The sequence below is a fragment of the Leptopilina heterotoma genome, unplaced genomic scaffold (assembly GCF_015476425.1).
Source record: "Leptopilina heterotoma isolate Lh14 unplaced genomic scaffold, ASM1547642v1 Lhet_15, whole genome shotgun sequence".
NCBI classification, from domain to species: Eukaryota; Metazoa; Arthropoda; class Insecta; order Hymenoptera; family Figitidae; genus Leptopilina; species Leptopilina heterotoma.
In genome coordinates, this window is record NW_025110867.1 from 1039075 (window position 1) to 1059713 (window position 20639).

The window sequence follows — 20639 nt, forward strand, 5'->3', positions numbered from 1 at the left end:
GAATCCATCCTTAAACCGCACACTGGGTGTGAGACACCCGGGAACTTTTAAGTGTGTTCTCCAAGCTGGAATAGGATATTATCTTTTGGAAAAATTATCTTATATAGCTCAGTACATCTATTTTGAAGGAAAATAAGTTTCATAATGATTTATTTAATTTTAATAATTAAAAAAGAGTTTTTTAAAACTACTGAAATTACCCTAAACCAAAAACTGGGTGTCAAACAAGCAGAAATTTTTCGCCGACAAATTCATAAAGTTATCAAATACACAAAGACACTTGGGAGACTAATGTCCCTCACGGAACATAAACTTAAGTACAAAATGTATCGTCCAATAACGACACATGTTCAATTTTTACGAATTTAACCGAAATATTAGAGTAAAAAGCTAGAATATGGGTGTCGCACACCCAGGGTGCGGTTTAAGGGTTAATTGACAATTTTGAAGAATTAATTTCTTTGAAAAAGTTTAATTTATTTTTTTTTTAAATAATTTGAAGTTACATGGTAGTAACATGGAAATTTTTCCAAATATGGGAATTTTTTCAAATTCTTAGACATTTTCCTATATTTTCCTAAGGAAATTTTCCTAAAAGAGAATTTTTTCAAATTTTTGGCGTTTTTTCTACACTATTTCATGAGAATGTTTCTAAATTCATAGGAAGTTTTCGATAATTTTTTAGAAAAATTCCCTTATTTAAGTTAGTAAATTTTTCTAAATAATTAGTGGAATTTGCTTCCTAAATTTTTTTCGGAAAATTTTCAAAATTTTTCTTACAATGTATTTAATTGAAGAACTTTCGAATAATCGATATTTCGTAAGATTGAATTTTAAAGAAATGTAGGGTAAATGTGGGTATTATCGAGGAATTTTGTATACGTCATACATCCAAGTATAGTTTAAAAATTATAAATAAATGTATATGGCTTTGTTTTTTTTTAAATGAATATTTAAGCTTTCTTTTCTTTAAAAAAAAATTGCCAATGTTATAGAAAATAGTTTTAATCGTTAAATAAATGATTAAATAGAAGACTCCTTTGCTTGTAATTTCGCGGGACTTGTAATGGCTTGAGGGTATTTTCGCGTGTCAAATATCGCGGATGAGTGTATTATCGCGTGGTAAATATCGCGGATAATTTATTTATTGCTTTTTGGATTTTTGTAATAGTTACTTAATTAAAATGTAGTGAATGTAAAAAATTAAAAGGAATAATAATATAGTTTTTAAAAATAAAAATATAAATATCTCAAGAACTTGAATTAAAAAAAATTTTAAGTATTATAATTTATAATAAATGGACGAATTCAATAGTAAACTAGTATCACAAGAAGAAAGATACTTGGTTTTATTATAATAATTTAATTAGTCTCAGAATATAAAATAATACTCTGATAAAATATTATAAAGCAATTATTACTAAATATTTCTAACGTATAGTCAATTCTCATCAATTGACATTCCTTTTTTATAGCTATTAAAATTTTTTTCCTTAAATATACAGATCTCACTTACTTTAATTTTTTTATCTTTTCCATTACTCTTTATTTTCTTGCTTGTATTTTGTAACTGTTATAAGATTTACTAAAATTCTGAACGTTCAAATAAATGAAATTTTTATTGTGTCTAAATGTGTTTAACAGTTACTGTGCAAAGTGGAAAAACAATGTTAATTCAACATTTATTTAGTTGAAAATTAATTTTTTTTTATATACATACAAAGTACTTTTATTAAAATATAAATTAAAACAAGCAAAAATAATATCGGCTATAATTTCAACGTTTTAAACTTTAGAGACACACTGCTAACCTTACTTTCAAGGGTTATTATGAAAGGAGCCGCGAAAATACCCACATGTTAAAAAAAGATGTCTCCATTATCGTGACTGTAAATATTTAATAAAAATCAATTTTTTTTAACTAAACAAATTTTTTTTATGAAGAATAACAATAAATTTACCAAAATATAAAAAAAGAATCATCTCTTAGAGTTTTATAGAACATAAAAACAATAATTTTTGACACCACTGTAGAGTTGAATCTCAAACCAAGGTGAGCTATTTTGAACTTTTTTCAGACAACAAATTTTAAAACATTTTTAATAAATTGATTAATAGAAAAATAATCAAAAATGTGATGCATATTATAATGTCTTAGTTGTCAGGTTCAAGGAGTGATTTTTTAGTGTCAAAAATTTTTTATATTATTTGAAATATTCATTAAAATATAAAATACCGCGATAATACCCACATCCGCGATAATACCCACTTTTACCCTATTTGCAAATTCTCAAAGAACTTTTTTAAAAATTATTAAAAAATAGTTGATTTAGAGAAGAATTTCAGTTAAAAATTCAAGAAAATAATAATCAAATTGAAATGATAAAAATAATTTTTAAGAAGTTACAGTCACAATAATATAAGATAATAATAATACTTTTATAAGTTGTTTAATTTCAAAAAGGTTTGAATTTGGCATTTTTAAAAATCTTAATTCCTGTGGAAAAATAATAATAATTTAATATTTATTTAAAAAAGAAGTTATTGATGTTTTCGAATAATTTTGCAATTTAAGGAATTCGTTAATAAAAATGTAAGATGTAACAGAACATTTTTTTAAATAAATTTTTTTCTTTTATTTTCTAAAAATTTAAAAATTTTCAATTTCATTTTTAATTAAAATTTGCAATTGACAAATAGAATTTATAAACACTTTTTTTCCCTCATTTTTAAAAGACTATGAATTTTATGGAGGCAATATTGTAATTAAGAAATGGAAATGATGCAAATTATTATTTTCTTATGAAAATATTTTTTATAAATAAAAAGCAAAAAAATTTGCATAATTTAGATCAGCCAAACAAAATTTGTTATAAAAAACATATAAAAAACAAAATTTATTTGTTTATAAATATGTAGAATCCATTTATTCTTGCTGTTTGGATGTTCTTTATCGAAAAGCCTTGTCACCACAACGGGGTCTGTCAAGAATATTCATGATTCTTGTCAGTGTATACATCCATCCTACCCTTAAATGTCTTACTACTTTTTGATAATAAATTGTAACTCACAGAAATAATAAATATAACTATTAACAGTCTTTTAATAGATTTGAAAATTTAACCCTACAATCGATTATTAAAATTTAAATTCGTTTGTTTTACAGTTCCTACATCGCATATTGTTGCTCTGGCCGGAGATTCCACATACCTGCCCTGTGACATATCAACAAATCATGAAGGGGATTCCGTACATCTTGTACTGTGGTATCGTGAAGATCTCGGATCGTCAGTGTCAATATACAGGTGAAAACTTTATTTTATACCTATTCTTCACGCTAAGATTTTTAATCTTTTTTTTTGTTAAATAGTAAAACTAAAATATTCAAAAAATATTCAATTCCCTTTTTCAATTACTGATATTCTTAAAATATAAGATAAAAGCCCTTTTATTATTTCCACTCGAACTTCACTTAAGTAAGATAAAAATTACATCGTCACAATACCTAAAGGAACAAAAAATAAGACATAAGTAAACGGAGGGCTAAAAAAAATGAAAATAACCGTGACAAAAAGAAGATGCTTCCTGAATCATCAATCTTATGGAAGAAGAAAAACTTTATTTCCCTAAGCTGACAGCTTTGCAATTTACTGTAAAAGATTCTTCGTAAGGTATTTTTTTGGAAGGACGGAACATGGGGTGTATAGCAGGCGGGGAGGATTGTGGAACGCGAACAAAATTACAGACGCTGAAAATGGGTGAATCTTGCGAATAGTTGACTGGGATAAAAGATATCTGCTGACTGGAACGTAAACGAGAACTTTCTCCGTATTCATCACGTATTCGAGAAACTTCTAATCTTGTTCCTGGAGCGAACTCGGTACTACTGTGAAAATCAACAGCGAGTGAGGGGAAAAAAAGAGAAGAAGGAACGAGACAAACTCTCGAGAATGTAAGCGTAGAAAAAAGTCTTCAAACTGAAAGCTTTTGGTATGCTATACCGAAGAGTCCTCGATGCCAGAAAATTAAAAAACTACGCCAGCTAGCAACTGATTGAATTCAACGATCTTCGTTCTCCTACCTTGTTTTCTATATATTGACGTTTTTAAATCGGATGTTTACAGAATCAGAAATTTTTCTTTTTTTTTCCTACTTGCTCGCAACTATGGGAAAAGAAAAATATATGAAAAAAAGGGTAAATTTAATTGAATACATTTCCTTTTCAGAAAAACAAAAACAGTGAGAGATAATTTGTAGGTATTAATAGAATATTAATAGAGTTTTTACTTGAATTGATGAAAATTAAATTAGCTAATATATTTGGGTCCCGATTCTAGCACTTCTTTTAAAATTTAACTAGCAACAATTCGCGCGCATCAGACATCTCACTCACTTTTTTAAATAAAATTAGCAATTTTAAAAATAATATAATAGAACGCAAAAATTTTTAATTAAAATTTTTTTTTTATAAAAATAAAATATGAATTGGAATATTATATAGTTTTAATATTATTATAAAAATAATAATTATATAGCCTGACATAGCGAATTCATGGAAAAGTCATGAATTTTTATTAAAAGTACTGAAAAAAATTTAATTTTTAGAATTCATAAGAAAATTTTGAATTTTTGTGTCTTTTTTGTTTGACTCATAAATACTATAAAATTACCACGAATTCTAATACAAAGCCTTCAATTTTTTCAATTTCTAACAAAAATTTCTTTTCAAATAACTTAAATCTTGAACAACTGTCATAAAATAAATAAATTATTTAATGAATAATTTTACTTAAATATTTCAAAATTAATTTAATTTGAAAAGAGTTGCTTTTACAATTTTCTTAAATAAATGAACTTCGAACGGTTTCAAATTGAAATTTTCTAAAATTTCAATGTTGAATGAATTTAATTAAAAATTTTATAAACATAGATTTTTGAAAAATTTTAATAATTCAAAATATTCTAAAATTAGTTAAATTTGTCAATATATAGGGTAAATGCACTAGTAGTCGGACACTTAAGGATACAATCTTAAATTATGCTTTTTTTCTTGAAATAGCAAATATCTACTGTGTTTATAAGCACATTATTAATTAAAGGAGTTCTTCAGGATTAAAAATCATATAAATTTGTTACAAATAGTTGAGTATTTAATAAAATATAAACATTTTAATAAAAAATTACGAATGCTTTAGTAGTCGGACACTTTTTCCCCTTGTTTCTATAGTCGGACATCTGTCAGATATTTTGAATTTATAAAGTAAAAAAGATAATTTTTTAATTGCTATCTGCTGGAAAATGGAATTAAAGCATATTAGAAGTTATTAATATAATATTTAAACCCTATAAGTTTTAATATTTATGATTAATTATCAACAAAACTTTGTGCCACTCATCGCGCTACTCGAAAATGGTTGTATCTATAGTCGGACACCATGATTTTTAAAGCATTAAATAAAATATTTCTTGTTTAATTATTTTTGAAAATAATACTATTTTAATAAAATATAAACTTCACACATTCGTCTAGTATACTTTTTAAAGCAATTATCACAATGCATTATTATTTATTTGTCAAAAAACACGAAAGTGTCCGACTACTAGTACTGTCCGACTATACCCGCACTTACCCTATATTTAATTATTTATTAAAAATAATAACACTAAAAAAATGAATTTGGAAGAAGTTACAAATAATTGGAGAAATTCAATTATTTTCAAACCTAATAAAATTCTTATCACAAAATTCAATTATGTTCAAAATTTACACAAAAGCTCGACAAAATTAACAAAATAAACAATTATTATCTTTATAAATAAAAAAATTCTTCTTCAAAATTCAATTATTTTCAAAAAAATTTCATAAAATCTTGTCTAAATTTCAATTATTTTCAAAAATTTTCCTCATTTCAATGATTTTCAAAATCTACTATTTTAATAAAATTACCCAAAAGAATTCAATTATATAAAAACAATTTTAATAAAATTCTACGCAAACATTTGATTATTTTGATAAATAATAAAATTTTTACAGGAATTCAAATATTTACCAATTTTTTATAAGTTTAATTATTTTCAGAAATAATAAAACTCATCGCAGAATTTCAATTATTTTGAATACAATTTTAATCAAATTCCTTGAAAAATGTAACTATTCTAAAATTTTTTATTAAAATTCGTCAAAATAATTCAATTATATTTAAAAATTTGTTAATAAAATTCTTTATAAGAATTAAATTTTAAGAAACATTCAATTATATTTAAAAATTTGTTAATAAAATTCTTTATAAAAAATAAATTTTAAGAAACATTCAATTATTTAATAAATAATTTACTTTTGTATTTAAATAATTGAATTCTCGTAGAATTTTCTAATAAAAATTGATTTGAAAATGAATTTTATTTTAAATTTTAGATAATAATAGAATATGAAAGTAATTTTTAAGAATTTACAGTAACAATATTCTTATATAATATAAAATAATTATTTCAACACTAGATTCTTTTTAATTATTATAAAACACGAAAAAATCGATCTCCAAATCGAAGACTCGTAGTGATCGTTATCTTTATGTTTTATAACAATATTTTTAAAGTTGATTATTTTCAGAAAGGTATGAATTTGAAATTTTTGAAAATCTTAATTCCTATGGAAAAAAATAATAATTAAATATTTAAAATATTTAAAAAAGAAATGATTGTTTTCGAATAATTTTACAATTAAAGATATTCGTAAATAAATTTAACAGAACATTTTTTTCAATAAAATTTTTTCCTTTATTTTCTAAAAATTAAAAAATTTTCAGTTTCATTTTCAATTAAATTTTCTAATTTGCAAATATAATTTATAAACATTTTTGCCCTTTATTTTTAAAAAACTTTGAATTTCATTAAAACAATTGAAATTAGGAAATAGGATTGTTGCAAATTATTTCCTTATGAAAATTGAGAATTTCAAACTGTCAAGCAATAAAATTAAAAATAAAAAAACGCCATTTGCACAAACAAAATATTTATAATATTGGAATATTAAAATAATTTCAATAATATATTAGAAATTTTTCGAAATATTAATTATATGGACTTTACTTGAATTAAACGATTTTCAAAAAAAATAAAGAATTAAAAAAATATTCTCCTCTTATTTGAATTATTCTAATCTGGTAAACTTTCAAAGCTTGACGATAAATATTTTTAAGTAGTAAAAGTGAAAAAATCCTTTTTAACATTTTTATTTTTAAAAAGCTTGAAAAACTAAAGAATTTAAAGTATATATTTAATAGGAGGGTTATTAGCACTTGGAGAAAAGTGAATTAATTTAAAAGGCGTATAAAATGTCAGAGTAAGTGAAACATATAAAAGAGTCAGTCACGCTCTCATTCAATGAAGTTAAATTTATTCTCAAGTTTAAATTATAAATTAAATCTGTTTCTCTAAACTGTCACGTTGTTTTCAGTTTAACCTTTTAGAACTTTTCCCACATTCCTTTATATACATACAACATATATTCCTAATAAAGTTTTCATCACAACTTCATATTACCCGTCAGTTATACCTAAGTGTGTGACATATTTAAATTATATATATTGTATTAAATAATGAACTGTTAAGTTTTTTAATTAAAATGAAAAAGTTTTATTATCGTTCAACTAAATGTTTTCTTTTAGTTCCACTTTTTTGTTAGGAAATAATACATATTTCTACACAAAGAAAGCACTTAAAGTTTGTTAAGATTGGTAAAAGAAATGTTGATAAAAATGTTTCAAAGTCTTAATACGATTTCAAAAATATATTAATTTTTAAAAAACCCAACCAGTGATGTAATAGAGTATTGAAAATTTAAGCAAATTTATATGTTTCCGGAGGATAAAAATTATAATTATATAGTTTACATTAAACTTAACATTGCTTTTATTTCTTATAAAGCGTCAAAGTAAAAAGTAATTTTTTGAAAAATAAATGCTAAGGCAATACAGTTTCTTTGCAAGATGAAACTGAATCTCATTGTGAAGATAAAAGATAAGTTTCGAGTTTCAGTAAACTTATATAGACTTGCTTTTTCAAAGGTAGCAGGGATTAAAAAGTAAAGTAAATTATTTTTTACTATAATCCTCTAGTAAACTTTACAAATTTTCAGCCCTCTTGTAAGACTCCATCCTTTGAAATCTAGGTTCTCATTAATAATTCCTGAAATTTTTGTACCTGAGAGATTTCTTTTAGCCGAACTGTTCCTTTTTCGGACTATTTTTGTATTCCAGCTGTATTTAATATTTTTCGGATCACTTGATTCGTGGTGCGGTTTTTATTTATCAGTTCGTGTTATTCGAAATAATGCACCGATCTAGTAAATGTCTAGTAAATGTCCAAAAAATTAGTGAAATAAAAGTTTACCAAGTAAAATTTATAACTAAAGTTTTAATATTGAATTGTAAGAAATATAAAATTTATTTTAATGATTCACATAAGCAACTGATGAAATCCAATTATTCGTCTTTATAAAAAATTTCTATTTGAAGCAATTTTAAGATCTTTGAGTATTTTATGAAGCTGTTAAGTGGTTTTAAAGTAGAGAAAATTCAAATCTTTCAAAAATATATACCGACATTTTAATCCAATAAATAATATCCAAAATATTTTACAAATCCGTTAAGTAATTTAGCCTCCCGCGTAAAAAAATGTTGGCTCGCTCAAAGCTCGCTTAAGGCTCGAGACTTGGTTGAAGCTAAAAATTCTCCTAAAGCTTAAGGCTCGATCAAGGCTCGAGACTTGGTTGAAGCTAAAAATTCATCTGAAACTTAATACTCGCTGAAGGCAAATAAAAATTTGGAATAATGTAATCTTGGTTGTCCTTATTTGAATTTTTATGTCTAATTATCTAAAATATGTAGTTATTTTTTAAGCTGAAAATTTCTTCACTGTTTAAGGCAGAAATTATTTTTGATTTAAAAATTAAGACTATTCTCTTAATAAAGATACAAATTTTACGTTCAATGATTATTTTTTAATTTAACCAAGTCTCGAGCTTTAAGAGAGCCTTCAGCGAGTCTTAAGTTTTAGGTGAATTTTTAGCTTCAACCAAGTCTCCAGCCTTGAGCGAGCCAACATTTTTATACGCGGGTAGTTCTAGATGAATTTTTAGCTTCAACCAAGTCTTGAGCCTTGAGCGAGCCTTGAGCTTGAGGATTATTATTTTTAACTTCAACCAAGTTTGGAGCCTAGGGTGAGCATTAAGCTTTAGGATTATTTTTAGCGTTAACTAAGTCTCGAGTCTTAAGCTTTAGGATTATTTTTAGCTTCAACCAAGTCTCGAGCCTTGAGCGAGCCTTGAGCTTTAGGAGATTTTTTAGCTTTAACCAAGTCTCGAGCTTTAAGAGAGCCTTCAGCGAGTCTTAAAAGTTTTAGGTGAATTTTTAGCTTCAATTAAGTCTTGAGCCTTGAGCGAGCCTTGAGCTTTGGGGGAATTTTTAGCTTTTTCCTAAAATATATATAGAGATTTTAACCCATTTAATAATATTCCAGAGTATCTTGCAAATTCATTTATTAGTTTAGGCTCTATGTTTGTCTAAATGTTAAAAAGTCCCTATTTTTTCAGTTTTCTTTCCTTAAATTCTATAAAAGTATCAAAAAATATTGAATAAACTTAACAGAATTCTTTTATTTTATTATTTTAAAATCCAAAAAAAAAAAATTGAGCAAAATCGGTTAAGATTTACTTGAGTTATTGGATTTTATCTATAAACAGTCGATATTTTGAGAATATATATTCGCGGTTTTTACTTTTCACTTGACGGCGATTCTCTACCACGAATCTTGATACACTAAAATTAATATTTACATACCTAATTGTTTTTAAATTCTCAATTGAATATATGTAAATGAAATCAAAGAAATTTTTAACCAAATAGATCGCATTTCACATTACTATAAAGTATTCCACTATTTGCTGAAATCACTTTAGATTACTCGAGAATGAACGCAAGGAAAGAAGGAGTTGCCCTCGGAGTAAGTTTCTTAAAGGAAGTGATGGATCCCCGCGAATTTCTCGAGAAAATAAAAGTAGAAAACTTGATGGGTCAAGTAGAAGGAGTGAGGAGTCGGTAAGTGGAGAGAGTACTGGGGGGGGGCGAGTTTAGAGTGAAGAGGTTAGAAAAGAAGAGGAGTCGAGTTTGGATGGAAAAGATTGTTGGAGGTAACGGATTGCAATGCTCTAGGGAATCTAGTGACTCACTGTGAAGAAACTATAGGTCGCCGTCTGTCCACTAAGAGTTGTACCCAGTTGCCGACTAGTTCTGCACTTAGTTGAACGCCTGCGGGCCACAACTTGCACTTGAGTGCCGTGTCTCGAAGGATTTTCTTGTGTCGAAATACACCTGCAAGTGGTAAGTAACTGTTGAGCTTTGCCAGCTACTTTTACAAAGCGACTAATTCAAAGTAGCTAGCGACTTTTGCTCCCAACGATACCTTGTATTTATGGCACTTGTACAAACTTAAGTTTCGTACAGCGTAATTGTAGTGGGAGTTGTGAAAAAGGCAAAAACCCCCTCTTGCTCCATTTCCTCCTCATCGTGCAAAAAGAAGGAAAACTATCAAGAGAGAGAGAGAGAGAGAGAGAGAGAGAGAGAGAGAGAGAGAGAGAGAGAGAGAGAGAGGACAAACTGGAACACTGGAAGTGAGAAAGATGAAAAAAAATTGAAGGCAACAAATCTTCATGTACCTTGCACTGGAATGTAATTAAGAAGAGTGTCTCGTCGACGTTGCTTGCAGTGTTGCCAATTTCGACTAAAATTCACCTCCTTTATACCGAGTTGCTCTCCACTGTAAAACGAAGCAAGACACCATCTTGGCTTTAGTAGTTGAAAGCTCAAGAGTCAAGAATATTGTTAAAAATAAAGACCAAAAAAAGTGAGTCGCTTTACTCTCAAATATTAAAGTCGTTTGAAAATAAAATTAAATTAAAATTTTCGAGTTCAACTTTCACCTTGGTGAGGAACTTTCTAAATTTCTGGAAAATTGAGTTAAAATAGTTGGGAGAAGAAAATGAAAAGGTTATGATGTAATTTTTACCCTACTTCCACACCATCTCTTTTTCACTGTCTTAAAGTTTAAGCACAAAAAGTGAAACGTGACGAACATTTTGATTGACTTAACAGCATGTTCATTTTTAAAAAGTTAGTTTTTTACCGAATCTGTTAATGTCTGGTGAATCTTCATTATATCCAAGATAAGATAAAAAAAATTATTGAAGAACTAAAGTTTCTCAAGTCCCCAGGGGAAAATGTTAGTTATACCGAGAAATATGCTTCTGCTATTTGATAAAATTGTGTTAATACAATATTCTCGATAGGAAAGTTTTCCTCTTATCATTCAACAAAACTAGTAGATCATAACGTTTCACTTTCATATTGAACAGTGGACAATAAGTGTATTGATTAACTACACAGGTAGATAATTTCTAGGGAATTAGTTTTTCAATGTTTCAAACAAAAATTTGTTTATAACCACAAACTGTCAAGTAATGTTCTAAGAATTTAAAAACAAATATATCATCAAATTTATTATCATTAAAATCTTACACATATTGACTATTTTGATAATTATTAAGAGTACACAGATTTTCCATAAGACACCAGAGGGTTGCCTATTAAACTATGAAATAAATTTCTCCAACTTTTCCAATCGATAATATCGTTAAGTACTTGAAAGACGATTAAAAGCATTATTTTTAATGTGTTTGAACAGAATAAATTTAATTTTCTAAACGGGAAAACTTTATTAATTGAATAATTCATTATGATGCGCAGAAAAATATGATGACAATAATAATTCAATTTACCTAGAAAGTTATTTTATAAAAGCATAAGTTAGAAATTAGATAAATTTATTTTTTAAATTAATTGTTGGAAAAATTTTTTACGGTAGATATAATAAAAAAGGATGTTTGAAACTCGGGACCTTTAGCTTTTTTATATTGTTAAAAAAAATTTTATACAATTTGTACGGTCATTTATCAATAAAAAGTATGTTATATAATATAAATTTTTATAAGCTTGATTGAGATTTAGATGTCAATAAATATTATCACAAAAGCTAAATTACTCCTGATTATAAATTAATAATTTATTTGTTTAATTTCAGTATCGATGCAAGGGAAAAAGGTGTCGGATACGCGGAAAAATGGTCCGACGAGTCGGTTTTCTCAGGTCGGGCATATTTTATGCCAGAAAGGAATCCTGCGGAATTAGGGGTGGATCGCATTAGAGTAGAGGATGCCGGTATCTACAGGTGTCGTGTTGACTTTCAAATTGGTCAGACACGCAACTCCAAAGTCAATTTAACGGTTATAGGTAAGTGAACTGACGACAAAAGCAACTTTGAAACTTAAACTTCTAAATGACTTTGTAAATTCTTCATTCTGTAAGGATTAATTTTCTATACATGAAAAATCAAGAACCTGACAATACTTGAGTTTGTCTCAAATGGAGATCTTATCAAAGTTATTTAATGATGGTCATTGAATGTGTTCAGAATAAATTTTTGCGATTTATGGCTAGACAAACCGGTATTCCAGTTGATTACTTAAATAAATTTTAAAAACATTATTTGTTCTTTTATTATCACAAAAATAATATGCTGATATATTACTTTTATTTAAAATTATCAATATAGCTTAATTAATTGCCCTTGTTTACTTTGCTTATTTAATTTATATGTGCCTCAGAGATCTGCAAGATATCTACAATTGTTCAGTGACAATTCAATGGTTAATAAGTTGCGAAAAGAGGCAAATGAGCTTTGCAGTTTTATTGATTTCTTTGGCATGTCACTCAATATAATTATAAGCAAATTGCGTTCCCATGTATATATACATGACAATAACTAGAATCATATTAATGCGGTAATCTAAGTTTCTTGTAAAAGTTTATTAATAGTTTATCAGTACTTTGTACGAATGGGGACATTGCCCGCATATATTCTTGAAAAAATAAATAGAAGTTAAATTCGTCATTTGTCAATTAAGTGAATATTTTACAACTTAATGGGAAGTTAATTAAAATCCTCAGAACTCTTTTAGGATTCATTTAAATGCTACGAATTAAAAATTTAAGTTTAAATTTATCATTTCCATTAACTCCCCTCTTTGGTCATCAATTTTTTAATTATATTCAATTTTCTCACTATGGCTAGTTAATATAGAAGTAAATTAAAAATTTAGCCTCGAAGGCTAAAGTCTTACGATAGTTCCGAGGGTGGGTAAAGATCTCCAAAAGAAGGGTTTCGGGTTTTAGTGGGTCGACAGTTTATAAAACATGATATTTCTTTATTTATTTAATTTTAATTTCTTTTTTATTATACCAACTCTACATAACCTTGGAGTGCGGAATCCAAGGTATCTATTATATGCAGATTTCCCAAAATTCCCTAAGCAAAAATGAAAAATTTATATTTTCAAAACAATTTGCGATTAATCAAATTAAAATTGGTCAAACTGGAAACTTATTTTTTTTCATTCTTAACGTCCGGTTAATCTTGAAAACGCAAAAGTTGGAGTTAAAAGATCTGTTCAACATTTTACTGTGCACTTAAGGCTGACCCTAAACGATTCCCAAGTGACGACTTCCACAGAAACCTCGGGGAAATAAAATTCCGACTTTGTTTTAAAGCCCTCTATTTCTGTTCGAGCTTAACTTTTAAGCTCGCATTGAAATACGTACCTACTTAAGACACTGGTCTTCTCAAAAGCCCTACAACAAAAGAGTCTTCAAATCTGGAGCAAGTTTTTGCCACTGTGACTCACTTTTCATTCGCATATTTTTTCTCATCTTTCTTTATGAGATTATTCCTTTACTACTAATTTTCAGTTGATTTATTCATATTTAACAATTCCATTTTTAATTATAATCCATATTAACTTAATCTGTAATTTTTTTCCTCCTAAAAATACTTTTTCAATTTTTCTGTTCTGATTTTTCATTTTTTTTTTTCAACGAAAATGGAGTAAAAAATTATCAATAAATACGATAATGAAATGTTTTATCATCCTCTTCTATACTTTAACCCATTTTTCCGCATGAAAAAGAAAAAAATTCACTCGCAACAATTTTATGATCATATCGTCAAAATACGAGTTTAAAATTATTTGTGTATTATTTATCGTTATTTTATGTTCAGGGCTCCCATAAAACTGGCCTTAGAACGTAAAACCAAAGAGTGGAATTGATCCTACAACTTTTTTTTTATCACCATGTAACACATTAGAAAGATATCGAAATAATAACTTACACAAGTACTTCCTCACGATAAAACAGAAATGATGGTTAGAAAATTGATCAATTTTATAGACATTGAAACAATTTAGGACATAATTTACCGGAAAATCAAAAAGATAAGTTGAAAATATTTTAATTCTTGGCAATTTTATTACAAAGATTTTCTACAAGAAAAAATGTTGAAACAAAATAAAATTCCTATACACAAATGGAAATACTTGATCAGAACAATGTTTAGAGAAACAATTAGATTTTAATTGACAGTTTGCGATTATAATCAGAAGTATTATACTGATGCTATTTGGTCGAACACCTGAACGAGAATAAATTACCTCTCTTGAGTGCTCGACGATTTATTGTCGACTAGCGGTAAACCAGAAATTTGAGTTATCATGTTCCTTGCCGATCACTGGAACAAACTTTTATTGAAGAAAATATTTTCTATTCTTTTCAAAACACAATTGTTATATGAAAATTACCATCTAGAACACTTAATAATTCCGAGTTAACAACAATGAATGTCTGAAATTGCCGTAAATTCAAAACACTTAAAATTCAATGTTTCACAATTGCGGGATTCATATTGCAGAAGGATTTTTTTGTTTTTTTTTTTTAACTGAAAAAAAGGAGAACCGAGGCAACATTTATCAAAGAACAAACCGAAATAATGCAAGTTTTGTAATAGGGGAAAATTTGTGGCGGAAAAATTGCGAAATATTTATAAAAAGCAAACGTATGATAATGGACAATTTCGTTTACAATTGCATACAATAGGAAATGGAGAAATGTCGGTATTTTTCTCCATTTAAGTTTCGCAGAGAGTGTAACGTAACTAAAATGTACGTACATACATAGAAAAAAAGAGAGAGAGAGAGAAAGAGAGAGGGAAAAGTGTTTTAACCAGAAGTTTCACGAAAAATCCACACAGTCAACCTCAAACCATCACCGAATGGTTGGGCCGTGGTATAAAAGCAGAAACCTCATTTCTAGTGACTCGAGTGTGCATTATGAAAAATTCATGCGGAAACCGAGTAGCAGGTCGACGAGTATAAAAATAATAATAATAGTAATAAAAAAAAGTTCATAGTCGACAATCCAAAACAAGACGAATAAGAAAATAGAGCATTTAAAAATCTTTCGTAAAGATTTTTCTCATTCTTTCATTCCGTCTCCCTCCCCTCTTTCTCTAACCCCTTTTCTACTATCAACACAGAAAAAAAAGAGGAAAATCCTTTTCATCATTTTTCGTTTGTAATTTATAGGAAAAATGGTAAAAATTAAAGGGGGAAATATTTGTTTTCCCTCCATTTGTTTTTAAGTTAATTAATATCCTTTGAGGAAATATTTACTTATTCGATAGATTCTCCTATTATCGAAGCATCACAGCGGGTGGTGTTTTGCTGTTTTAAAACATTCTGTTTTACCGATAGCCGATAATGAATCATCGACCACTAGAGAGGTCGCTTATAAGCAACAGATTGTCCATTTAATTTTCATTACCGGGGTTAAACGGTTAATGAATAGAACGCATTTCAAATAACGTCACCTATTATTTATTAATAGTTTTTAAGTTACTATTTTCTGAAAATTTTAATTTTCGCTTTATGACTCCAGCAGTATTTTGCATATTTTTATTTAATTCATAAATTTTTAACAAAGATAGTAAATTCCGTATTTAAAAGTATAGATATTTGACGGTGATTAAAAATAAAACGTACAGTCTTTAATTTTTTTTAGAAAAAAAAGAAACATTTTCTCATAACGACTATAAATTAATTATGCGATCGTAGCACGTGCAGGTAAAAAGGTAATTTTAAAATGTGCACAATTTACATTCAAAGGGAGAAAAAAGAGACTTGACTCTCATAATGACTAAATCGAAAATTATAATAATTCCGCTCTCGTGTAACGAGCGCGATTTCATTTGTGATTTGTGAACGTAAGCGTCGAAGTGTAGAGCGTGTGTGGTTTTAATTATTCAATTTACCCTGCGCTCATCATTCAAGTAAAAAAGAATTAGTGAATTCTAAAATTTTCTACCGCATTCAAGCATCTTCGAAGTGGAGTTGTTACATTTTTCACTATTCCACTCCTTTATGGACAGAAACATAATTAAATTGTTAAAGTTTACAATGATGAAGAAGGTGAATAAACTTTTATTTATCCTACGAATTTAAGAAAAATTCTATATTTTGTACTTACAAGATTTTTATATATAAATACTTAAACATTACGTAAATTTAGTTTTTATAAATTGAAAATCAATATGCCATTCAATAATAAAAATTTTAATTATTCAAAAGTCACAAATTGGTTGTAAAATTTAATGAAAGTTTCAATAATTTAATTGCTTGACAATCACAGACTTTTTGTATCAAATCCCTATTTCATTTCCATTTCAATAAAATTAATGTTTAATTTACTTTTTCTCTGTATAGCAGATTTCCAAATAAAATGGTTGGAAAATAAATTAATTTTTAAAGAAGTTTAATTAAGAGTTATAAAATTTTTTATAAAATTTATAAAATTAATTAACTTTTATTGGAAATTGTGCAAAGATCGAGCGATTAAATTTTAATATGCCAGTTAATAATTTGGTATACTTTTGTTCAATATTTCTTTCTGGGTAAAATATAAAAAATTGTAGAATTTAATGTTTTCGATAGATAGAGATTTTAAATTTAAAGAAAATGTGAGTTTGTGTAAATTTAGAATTATGTAGGTTGATAATTTTGAAAATGGAAATGCTTTACATTGGTACGTAAATATAGTGATGGAGAGTTTACTTAGATCTCGAGGGAGATCCTAGTAGTATTTTCGTCTCACTTGTATACCAGGACATCTTCTGGGACATTTACATTTTACACAAACGTCCACGTAACACTCCAAGGTGACATCCTCTGAAACCGACGCTCATGTGGGATTATCCAATGACAAGACAAATGTACAAATGAGAAACATACTGAGAAAAATCTTTCTTACATTTACTTTCGTATCGTTTTTTTCCATTTTATTTCAATATTCCAATTTGGATTTTCACATGTTATTGGAAATTTTTCTTTTTCCCTGCTGAAATTGTTGAATAAAATATTTTAAAGTCTACAGAATCATGCAGTGGCGAAGATGTTAAAAAGCTCGTTAATTTATTAATACTTTTTACTTCGTGGTCTGAATCCTTAATCGTATGTCTAGTTAACATACATGTATTGCAATAGACGATCGATATAGAAAAATTGTAAAATTGATTAGATTATAAAAAGATTGGTAATGAGGTTTTATTTTCCTCTCCACATTTACGGAATTTGGGATCTTCTAAAATTCCTATATTATGCCTAAAATAACTCAAATCTCCATGACCGGTTAACAGACCTGTTATGATTCTCGCCTCTTTCCTATTAAGTTTAAGGAATTCCGCTTTCCTCCTGAGATTTATATTGGTACCCATAAGTGATTCAATTTTACTTCTAGCTGCTAAACACCTGCCATTCCTTTTAGTGCACTGCTTCCAGCCACTGTTTGAATTCCACAACCAATTGGAGGCTCAGACCTAATAAATTGTTCCCTTGCACTTATTTTGGCTAGTTCGCTATATCGTTACTACTGAATCCACCCAAGGATGAGTGACGCGGTTACTTCCAGTTAGTCTATTGAGTACCTCATATCAATCACCGATCAGCTGTGATGTGGTTACATAATGTTACAAGGCAAAAATCGCTATCTGATCTGCAAATTGAAGCTCTTGCCCAGCTAGCTTAAGTAATGAGTACGCTTTCCACTCATACCGTTTATTATAGATAACAGTTTCTGTTTTTCCAGAATTTACATGTAGGCTCACTTTCTTACTCCAAATATCTGACAGATTCAATGCCTTTTGCGCCATTTCGAGTGTTATATCTAGATGAGGACCACGAACTTTTAATAAAATATCGTCTGCACAACCAATTGTATGATACCCTGCTTTCGTTAAAAGTCTTAGTAGTGCATTTACTACCACACGGAAAGAAAAAGTCCGTCAACCATTAATGGATTAGTATATTACTTTGAGACGGGACTCTTTTTCCGTTGATGGTTACTTAACTTTACTTAACGATTGAAAACGAGTCATGGATTGATTAGAATGCCAGTATGTGACCAATTGTTTTAGATTTAATGCTGAATTGTTATCAATGGCTGTTTGAATGTTTACGAATCATTAGTGAAAGTTTGTGAAACGTTAGTTGACTCGTATTCTAAATCGGCGCTCTTCACTAGCGCATTGTTGCGCAGTGTACCGATGCGCATTTCTTCCGGTTTCTCTATAGTCCATGTGTTTTTGCTGTCTGCTATACATATCCCTATATACTATTATGTGTAATGTGAATATTTAACTTAACTAATAATTTGCAGTTGAATTGCGTCTAGAAATTGACCTCGATAAAAATATATTTTCTTTTATATTTCTCGCTAATTAAAAAGTAGTTATTAGTGCAAAATCATTTCTCACAAGTTGTGAAAAATTTTGTTATTTGGTATATAAGAACAGTTCGCTTCTAAACTTAAAATGTTATAAGTGTGCGTTTCTACGTGTAGTTATTATAAGTGCGAAAATGTGTTGGTCTAAAGCGTCTAAGAGTGTAAATAAAATATCGGAACTGTGCAACGAAAAAAATGTGTTCATTCTGTACCAAATAGTGTCTAAAATTAGGGATAATTCTGAAAGAAGTTAAATTTTTTGAATGCTTTTGATAGTCATAGAAAATTTAATAGACAGTTTTCTAAATTTTAGTGAACGAGTTTTATATATTGATGACAGTTTTCTAAATTTTAGCAAGCAACTCGTCACTGATTGTGACTCAAAGTATGTTATGCATTCAATGATTTTGTGTCCCGTCTCAAAGTAATATACTAGTCTATTAATGATTGACGGACTTTTTCTTTCCGTGCAGAAACCAAGAAAGAAGTTCTGCTTGGGAATATCCAGAGTTAACTATTCTTTCCAGAATCGAGTTCCCTTTTGTTACTAAGTGGTCTGTTTTCCAACAATCAACAATTACTGTAGGAATATTAAAAGCTATCATAACTCTTTTTATAGACTCCGAAGAGGCTTGGCTGTCCATGAAAACACCTACAGCAAAAATTTGGTTTTGTAGTTGTCCATCAATGTGGTCAACCACTTTGGCCAAGGCTAAATAAAAGATGTGAGGCTAATGGGAATCCTTTGGTCAAGTATAGCTTGTCCGCTTTGGGTATGAATACAACCTTCGTATCCCTCCATGCATTTGGGACTCGCCATGGCAAGCCTCACCAACGGATCCACAGTATCCCTCATCGACCTCTAATTTTTTAAAACTTTTGGCAAAATTCAATCAGCAAAATGTGTGAGGCTGAGATTACTGATGAAACAAATCAATATATTTAAATATTCAATCCGAATCATTTGCATCGAATCCCGTCCAAGAAATACTCTGCCACTTGCAACTACCGCTTTCCTCAAAATCCACACAATCTCATCGAGGAATACTACTAAGCCAATGCTGTGATGCAAAACGGTCCTCTGAACAACCAAACCGAACTTTTCAAATTTGACCGTTGAGACGCTACCAATATTTCTCTGCTCTCTGGTACTCTCCTCCGCTCGGCCCTCAATGAACGCAAAACACAGTAAAACACGCAATTAACAAAAACAACTATTTATTAATCAAACTCAAATAATTCTCGATTATGACACTCGTCAAAAACCGCGTCACGACTTCTCAGAAACCCGCAAGTAAGTGTCGAACCATCTGATTGTCCCCAGTAGACTTTCTCATTATCAAACCGTTTCCTTGTTTTTCCTTCGCAATTTTCGGAAGAACCCTTCTTCCTCATCTCCACGGAACAGCACCCGAAAGAGGTGGCACGTACCTCACGCTGACCATGTGACGTACGCTGACAATTAATCATGCGCAAAATCATTTAAATTCTGATTTCACGAGAACCACAGCTTCTCACACGCTGATACGAAAGAAAGATACAAGAGACTTGACAACAAACGAGACAGATTTCAAGATAGATCCTTAGAATTAGAGTAACCGAGATAATTTATTCGATGTTGATGTTGCACTATGCAGCTTGATTTGTTAAGAAAACATATGTTAAAATATAATAATTAATAATTTAGAACTATACTCTGTTCCACGAGAGAATGCTTTTCGACACGCAGTTTTTTTTTCTTAAAGGGTGGAGAAAAATTTTAAAATCGTATTTTCCAAAAGTCCTACAGCCAATGAAAATCTTGCCTGCTAATTGTAGTTATAGATTGTAATACCTCATCTAGAAACCAACCTTTTCTTGACACATGTTCCAGCGACCCACGTTTATGAGGATACCAATATAAAAAAATAGAGGCAATAA

The 20639-nt window shown here is 28.6% G+C and overlaps 1 protein-coding gene across 1 annotated transcript in view; it reads left to right on the forward strand.

Annotated features, from left to right (window-relative positions):
- Nucleotides 1-20639, forward strand: part of LOC122498524 (hemicentin-2-like) — a 331240-nt gene that overhangs the window by 227931 nt on the left and 82670 nt on the right. The window contains exons 2-3 of the mRNA XM_043606296.1: nt 3167-3305; nt 12136-12344. Of these exons, the coding sequence (XP_043462231.1) occupies nt 3167-3305; nt 12136-12344 (348 nt within the window). The remainder of the gene's footprint in view (nt 1-3166; nt 3306-12135; nt 12345-20639) is intronic.